The sequence below is a fragment of the Festucalex cinctus genome, chromosome 5, assembly GCF_051991245.1.
Source record: "Festucalex cinctus isolate MCC-2025b chromosome 5, RoL_Fcin_1.0, whole genome shotgun sequence".
Classification (NCBI taxonomy): Eukaryota; Metazoa; Chordata; class Actinopteri; order Syngnathiformes; family Syngnathidae; genus Festucalex; species Festucalex cinctus.
In genome coordinates this window covers 15,322,071-15,330,183 of record NC_135415.1, presented here as the reverse complement: position 1 = coordinate 15,330,183, position 8,113 = coordinate 15,322,071, and the positions used below count along the sequence as shown (strand labels likewise).

The 8,113-nt window shown below is 39.5% G+C and overlaps 1 protein-coding gene across 1 annotated transcript; it reads left to right on the top strand.

The window, feature by feature from the left end:
• Nucleotides 1–2,449: 2,449 nt before the first annotated feature.
• LOC144019778 (uncharacterized) lies at nt 2,450–4,993 on the top strand. Its single transcript, XM_077523042.1, has 2 exons — nt 2,450–2,837; nt 4,501–4,993. The coding sequence occupies exons 1-2, from the start codon at nt 2,532–2,534 to the stop codon at nt 4,975–4,977; spliced, it is 783 nt and encodes a 260-aa protein (XP_077379168.1). The 5' UTR covers nt 2,450–2,531; the 3' UTR covers nt 4,978–4,993.
• Nucleotides 4,994–8,113: the final 3,120 nt, after the last annotated feature.

The window sequence follows — 8,113 nt, the reverse complement described above, 5'->3', positions numbered from 1 at the left end:
TCATTGTCTGTGACCGGACAACGGCTGCTGTCACTCAAACGAATTCTGTGTATTTTATTGGTCAGGTGTCTTACCAATTCATCATCAAAGTCAGTCACACAAAATCGAAAGCATCTGCGGTCTTTGTGGAAAAAAAAATAAAATAAATAATAAAATAAAATAAATACATCGAAAGCATCTGGCCACAAAATAAGTAAATAAATAAATTAATAAAACCCGAGAAAATTCGCAATTTGCCAACAAATTAAAAAAAATGTACATTCAATTAATTTATAACTTCTCTATAATTAAATGCTTTTGTACTTTTAATTAAGTAGATAATTGCGCTAAAATGTTATAAATAATGTAATAGTTTTATTTTAAACTCCAATTTGATCTGATTTCAATTTCGGGCTGTAAAATAATAAAACAGTACTGAAAAGGTCATTTAATGCAAATATGTTTATTTGTTGCTTTATTTTATTTTTTGTGAACTTCATAATATTTTCACGTAACTTTTATGTATAATGTTGACTCTTATGAGAATAAGTGGTTCAGATGGATGGATGGATGGATGGATGGATGGATGGATGGATGTTTAAAATCTAATAGTGGTTTAAGAAAGAAATACTAATTAAAATGTCATTACAAATTCATTTTCTAACTAAATTGAACGTTTTTTTTTTTTTTGCTAGCTTCTGTAGCCGGGGATCGGACCGCCAAAGTTCCCGCCTTTGGCCACCACCCAGCTCGCTATGCACCCGACCTCTTTGGCCCCTCCTACCGGTGGTGAGCCCATAGGAAGGGGGACCCACGTTGCCTTTTCGGGCTATGCCCGGCCGGGCCCCATGGGTGAAGGCCCGGCCACCAGACGCTCTCCTTCGAGCCCCGCCTCCAGGCCTGGCTCCAGAGGGGGGCCCGCCGGTGACCCGCATCCGGGCAAGGGAAACCGTGATCCAATATTTGTCATCATCATAAGAGGTCATTGAGCCATGTTTTGTCTGGCCCCTCACCTAGGACCTGTTTGGCATGGGTGACCCTGCCAGGGGCATAAAGCCCCAGACAACATAGCTCCTAGGATCATTGGGACACGCAACCCCCCCACCATGATAAGGTAATGACTCACGGAGGTGCCGGGGGTCGTGACCAAAAGAACAAGATCCCGGATATAAGCGGCCGAAATGAGTTTCCTCCGCAGGGTGTCCGGGCTCTCCCTTAGAGATTAGGGTGAGAAGCTCGGTCATCCGGGAGGGACTCAGAGTCGAGCCGCTGCTCCTCCGCGTTGAGAGGAGCCAGCTGAGGTGGCTCGGGCATCTGGTTCTAATGACTCCTGGACGCCAGTTCCAGGCATGTCCCACCAGCAGGAGGCCCCCGGGACGACCCAGGACACGCTGGAGAGACTATGTCTCTCGGCTGACCTGGGAACGCCTTGGAATCCCGCCGGTGGAGCTGGTTGAATTGGCTGTGGAGAGAGAAGTCTTGGTTTCCCTCCTAAAGCTGCTACCCTCGCGACCCGACCTCGGATAAGCGGAAGAAGATGGATGGATGGATTTTTTTTTTGGATTGTCAAATTACCCAGAAAACTTTTTTTTTTTGCCGCACAGGTAGTGTAACCGCACTACCGCCACTACACAGCAGATGGCAGTGGCGCTCTCATTGTCAGCGGTGCTCAGTGAGCTCGAGACATCACGTGACTTCGCGTTCATTTGTTTACGGCGCCATGCTAGCAAGACAGCATGACAGGCAAAAGCTTTACAATGGCTAGCTAGGAACTGTCCTTAAAACAATTTTCTGGACAAGTAATACTATTGTTTAGTTTAATTTCAATGACATAAATTGTTTTTAAATGGATTAATAAAACAAATATTACAGTGTAAAATGTATTTATTTTTGTTTCGATTGGATTTGAAAAGTATTTTTAAGGAGCATTTTCACTGTATAAACATGTATATCTGCACATACACTCAAAAGGAAAACAGTTCACAGTTCAAGACCCCTAATTTACATCTAGCTGGTAATCCACAAGTGTTATTTTTACAAATTATTGACCAATCAAGTGTTGAAAATGGCGTGCGCGCTGTGACGATACAATGTTAATGATTGAATAAACTGTTTTGTTTTGGTTTTTTTTACTTTTAAACATGAATATAAAAGTGATTTTTTTATAATGTAATTTTATTGTTGCAACAATTTCCTGTGAGTAATTTTTTTCTTCTTTGATATGCGCCCACTGGTTTGCAGTCTGTTAATCGCATCTGGATGTTGGTACCGATAACGCTCCATTGCAAAAGCAAAATTCCAGCCAACATGCATGTCTTCACTTTTAACACTCCCCTTCCGGGAATTCCCCCATCTGATTGTCACGTCGCTCACTCAGAGCCAAAAGTGACAATCAGCATGACTTCACCTTCTTCATAAACACATTTGGATACTAAGTTAGACCTCTTTTGCTCCCATTAATGTCGTTACACTCTTTATTTGCTTTAGCAGAGTCCATTTTGAATGTGGTTCAATAGGTCACAGGTGTGATCTATTTCCTGCATGAGTAGCGCATGAAAATCCATGACACGTTAGCCTCGCTGTGCCCACGGCAAATTGCGAAATACTGTCGTCATGCCAAGTTTTGTTTTGTTAGAAAAAAATCTTGGCATATAAAAGCTTGTCAAATGATAACGTCAGAAGCGTGCATGATGAATGTTCTGCAAGGTGAGCTGCATCTGCCACTTGTGCTTTTGTTGCAGCTGTCCTGCGTCGTGATGACGGCGACTTGCACTGGCGACGCGGTCACGACGCTGCGGGGGAACCTCAGGGCCGCGGAGAAGGCCCTGTGTAATTTAGCCGTGGCTGAAATAGATTACGTAAGTCCATTTCTCACCAGCGGCACTTTAGCCAAAGGAGGAATTTGCAACAGAACGCCAGGATAATTTTACAAGGATAAACTCGTACATGTAGAGAACGTGTTATGTCTTTAAGAAACAAAAATGACAAATATTTAGAAGAAAGTACAATATTTTGGAGATTTTTTTTTCAAGAAAAAAAGTCAAATATTTTTGAGAAGAATATTGTGTATTTTAGAGAAGAACACTCAGATTCCTTGAAGGGGAAAATTCTATATTTTGAGGAAAAAGTGGTCCAATTTTGAGGGAATGATTTTTTTTACAAGAATAACAATTCTAATATTATTTAGAAAAGAATATCATCTTTCAAGGGAAAAATAAATATGTATTTATTTATTTATTCTTTTTTTAAAATAAGGAAATAAAGGCCAGATTAAATAAATATTTTCCATAGTATGGAAAAAAGTGGTGTATTTTGGAGAAATATATTTTAAAAAATAGCTTATTTTTAATAGAAAACTGGTTCTATATTTGGAAAAAAAATGTTACAATCTTTCAAGAAAAAAAATCCAGTATTTTTGAAAAACTTAAAAAAAAATGTGAGAAAAAGTGATGGATTCAGACAGTGAAAGTCAGATTTTTTTTTTAAACGAAAAATAATTATAGATTTTCGCAAAAATTATTATTTTTTTTTAAAGATGTTTTGAGTGTCATACATTTTTAAGTGTCATATATATTTTTCTTTTCATTGCTTCCAGTCACGGAAAAAAAAATATGTGAGAAAAAGTCATGGATTTAGACAGTTAAAGTCAGATTCTTTCACGAAAAAAAAATTATATATTTTCGCCAAAAAGGGTGTGTGTTTTTTGTTTTAAAGATGTTTTGAGTGTCATACATTGTTAAGAAGTGTCACACATTGTCCTTTTTTTTTATTGCTTCTTTTTATTATCAAGAAAAAAAAATGCTGGTTTGTTTTCCTAATCCACTTGCTGGCAGTAGATTTTTTTGAACAGATTGGGTTATTTTACCCAAGTTTGAGTTAAATAGTGTGATGTTGATCCATCAAATTGGGTTGCAGTTTAGATTCGGGTCGTCTGAAGAGCTGAAGCTGGTCGCCATTTTGGAGTTTTGCGTACTAGTTGAAGTAATGTAAGATTCTTAGAGAATAACCACTGGCTAATCTCGGTGTTAAAATTAGTACAAGTAGCTAAACTAATATCGTAGTATAGTACCCTGATCAAAATATTGACCCAACATACTGTACTTTAATTTATTTAATTCAATCTCTGGTGTAATAACCTTATTTATTGATTGATTTAATGTTTATTTTTTTAGTTTATTTTTTATTATTATTATTATTATTATGATGATTATTATTAATTCAATCTCTGGTGTAATAACCTTATTTATTGATTGATTGAATTATTTTTTATTTTATTACCTGTTCTCATTGCTGCTGGACATGTAAATTTCCCACAGGGAGCCATCCCAAAGGGATCAATAAAGTTAAGTCTAAGTCTATTTCACACAATGTTTGGATACTTTCGATTTTAACTGTCAACTTGACGATTTCCTGTTTTGGAATTAGTTGCGTATTTAAGCATTTCTAATTGCTTCCCCTTTTACTTCTGCGACGAAGGACAGTTCCGACGTTCATTTGTGACCTCTAACCTCTTTTGTCCAGGTGCAGTACATTTTCAATGGGAACCCGCCGCCGAAATATCGACACAGATCCCTGGACCCCATCCGGGGATTAACCATCCCGGCGGGGAACAGCAGCTCCGAGGTCCGAGCCGCCGTATCCGCCATCGGCGACCACCTGGAGCGACACCTGCCGCCCATCGTGGGGTACCTGACGCAGCAGCAGCGGCACCGAGAGCAGTTGCTGGGCAACATCAGCGTCTTCTACCAGCAGTTCAAGGACGCCGTGACTCTAATGGCGCTCCAGCAACGCGAGGCCGACGGCGAGCCGACGCAGACGCCGTCGACAACGAGAACGACGACGACAGAGTACCGGCGACCGCTCGTCAGCAGTCACGGCTACCAGTTGAAGAAAGATGGCCTCCGCATCATCTACTACATCCGAAAATGGGTGGAGGATTTCACCAGATTACAGCCCACCTGCCTGCGGAATGAACTCTCCTTATTTTTCACTGACTGACTACTACTACCTACTAAGATGCAAAAAAAAAATACAGATATTTTATTTTATTTTATTTATATATGTGTGGATGAATTACTGAATGAATGTATTTATTTATTCTATTACAAGGTATAATGTACTTCATTTCAAGTTCAAATAAAGTATTCACAACTTATTTTGAAACTGTGTTAGTTTCCTGACACACACAGCATTTTGAATTTAGGCCAAAAAATATTCCAATTTAGTCTCATCAGACCACATACTTATGTTTCTCTCCACGAACACACCTGATTCATGATCGGAATCGTTATCAGGCTTCTGCAAAGCTTGCTGATTAGCTAATCATTAGATTCAGCTGTGCTGAAGGACGGAGACATGGAAAACAGGCTCGAGGACCCAACTTGGAGACCCCTGCTGTGGAGCTTTTTTCTAGATAAGCAAAGATACAAATGGTGGGTGGCCAATGTCTTGCTAGGATTTGCTGTTGTGACATACTTTTCCCTGAGTTTAGATGATCAATTGAATGGTTTTAGATGTTCAAAGTTTTGTTTTTTGTTTTTTTTATAACCTAACCTGCTAATCACCCTAACATCTCAATCCCTGAACTGTCAAGCTCAATTCACACTGGTGGTGGAACGGACGCGTTGCGTTTTCCGTACGGACGCCGCAAGGATAGAACGCATTCAAGCCTACGTGTCAATTTACACCTGCTGCGGTGCAGTGCGGCGATGCGGAAGGTTTCCGCAAGCGTTCGATGGGGTATATGCCACGGAAGAGGCGGGACGTGATTTTGCACATCAGTTTGGTTCCGGTCCGGGTTGCGAACGCGCAACCGAGGGGCACAAAGTCGGAAGCACAAGTATTTTGACGCAGCCCACACGTCGCAAACCGAACCGGAACCAAACTGATGTGCAAAAACTGTCCCAACTCTTCCGTGGCATATACCCCATTCTTCCGGACGCTGCATGCGGAATTTCGTGAATTTAAAGAAATTACACAAGCCGGACAGGAAATCGGGCGTCTCGCATCAAGGTCAATTCCGTATATTTCAAAATAAAATCATTTACGAACCCGTTTTTTTTTTGGGGGGGGGAGCTAGCTAGCTATATAGCATGACATGAGTCGGACATTTAAGACAAAAAATGAGCTCAGAATAAATTAAACATGACAAAATAACACTATTTAAACACAAAACGTACTTACCCATGGTAGAAGTCCCAGAAATAATGTCCAAAAAGCAAATCAATGTAACAGTCACAATAGGCAAGCGTGGCTAGTGTTCACAAATAGGACTCTATACACGGTTGTTATTGGGTGAACCCCACGTGGTCTTGTGGTCTGTCGGGAGCAGATTTCCGGACATGCAATGCACGCAGTATGAATTGCAGTCCTTGTGGAAGCCGTACGGAAAACGTAACGCGTCCTTTCCACAGTCGGCGTGAATTGGGCTTTAGTTAAGCTAACCGGCAATAACACAGTTTGATAAATATTGCACTCCACAAGACTGTAAAAGTGAGCCCTATGTCTTGGTTTGGGTTTTGGTTAGTTTTTTTTGTTTTACTTTCGTTATGGTTCAGTTTGAGTTTTTTCATTATCCTCATGTTTCTTTAAGTTCAGTCATGATCTGTGTTTTGCGTTGTCCTTGTGTGCCTCCCTAGTCTTGCTAAGCCTTGTCTTGTCCACCTGCGTTTGCATGCCCTTCCTCATGTGTCAACCAATCAGCATCCTCTGATTCTTGTGTCTTGCTCAGCTGTGTCTAACTGTGTCAATTAGTGTGTGTGTACATTTAGTTTATTGTCTCCCCGCTGTCCGTTGTCGATTCATTGTTAATACCTCCTGACATGCTGCCGGATTTTTGCCCCATAGTTGCTCCCAAGTTTGCCTTCCCTAAGTTTGTTGGTTGTTTCTGACCAGTACCTCGTTTGCCTCCTTGTTTTGTTCTATTAAATCTCTTTTTGGCTTCACCTCTGGCTCCTTGCCCTGCTTCCCTCCATTTGGGTCCACCGCCACACCTTTAATCTTGACACTCTATGAAGTTGTGTGCTTTCGCATGCCGAAATAAATAATTATTATTAATAATAATAAAATATTTAAAAAAAAAACGGAAAATCTGTGATTTTTTTTACTGGCATTTTTAGATGTTTAAAAAAAAAAGCACAATTAAAAGAACAATTATTTTTCAACATTAGTATTTCAGTGTGGGGAAAAAAAAGCAGCATATACACGAGCTTCAAAATGTGAATAAAATTTGCCATTTCAGCAATCATGACATTACTTTTTTTTTTTTTCAATGTGACGTAGGACAAAGTCAAGCTTTCAGTTGGCTTTCATGTGCTTTTATTGTGATGCATTACTATTCATGTTATTGCATGAAGACATGCAGGAAGTCTGAGGGAATATTTTTTCAACAGAATTGACGTGGAGAAATACACAACCAGGAGGAAAAAAAAAAAAAAAGGATGGGGGTGTGTACGCGCGCGTAGTATTTCAGTGGAAAATGACGTCACTGTAAAACTACTTGTGTAAAAATATCACAGCATTGCAGAACATGTTTGGCGCCACTTCGCCCCCAAAGACAGCAATTAAGAATTAGAAAAAAGAAAAAGAAAAAAAGGCAATTCATCAGTAAAGTCGACACAGCCTGAGGACACTCACATTCTGCTGGAAGATCTCGTCACAGTGGATTGCTTTGTCTTCAGAAAAAAAAAAAGGCACAAGACAAAATGTGATCAGCCAACCAAATTGGTTGATGGTAAAATATAACAACCTACTTTGTCATCAAAACGTTTGTTGTATGTAAAGCACGACAATGCGTTTTGTCATCTAAAACTGTAGAAAAAAAAAAAAAAAATATATATATATAACAATGCATCAGCAAAAAATCAATTTGACACGACAATGCATTTTGTCATCAAAAGGTTTCATGACAAAATACAACAAAGCATTTTGAAATCAAAGCTTGTTAAGGTAGGGCACAATGCATTCTGTCATCAAAAACTGAACAAACATGACAAGGCATTTTGTCAGCAAAAAATTATTGAGGGTAAAAAAAAAAAATTGTCATCAAAAACTGAAGAAAAAATACAAATGCATTTTGTCAGAAAAATGCGGAGGGTATAATAATATGACAATGAAATGTTATCAAACACATGGA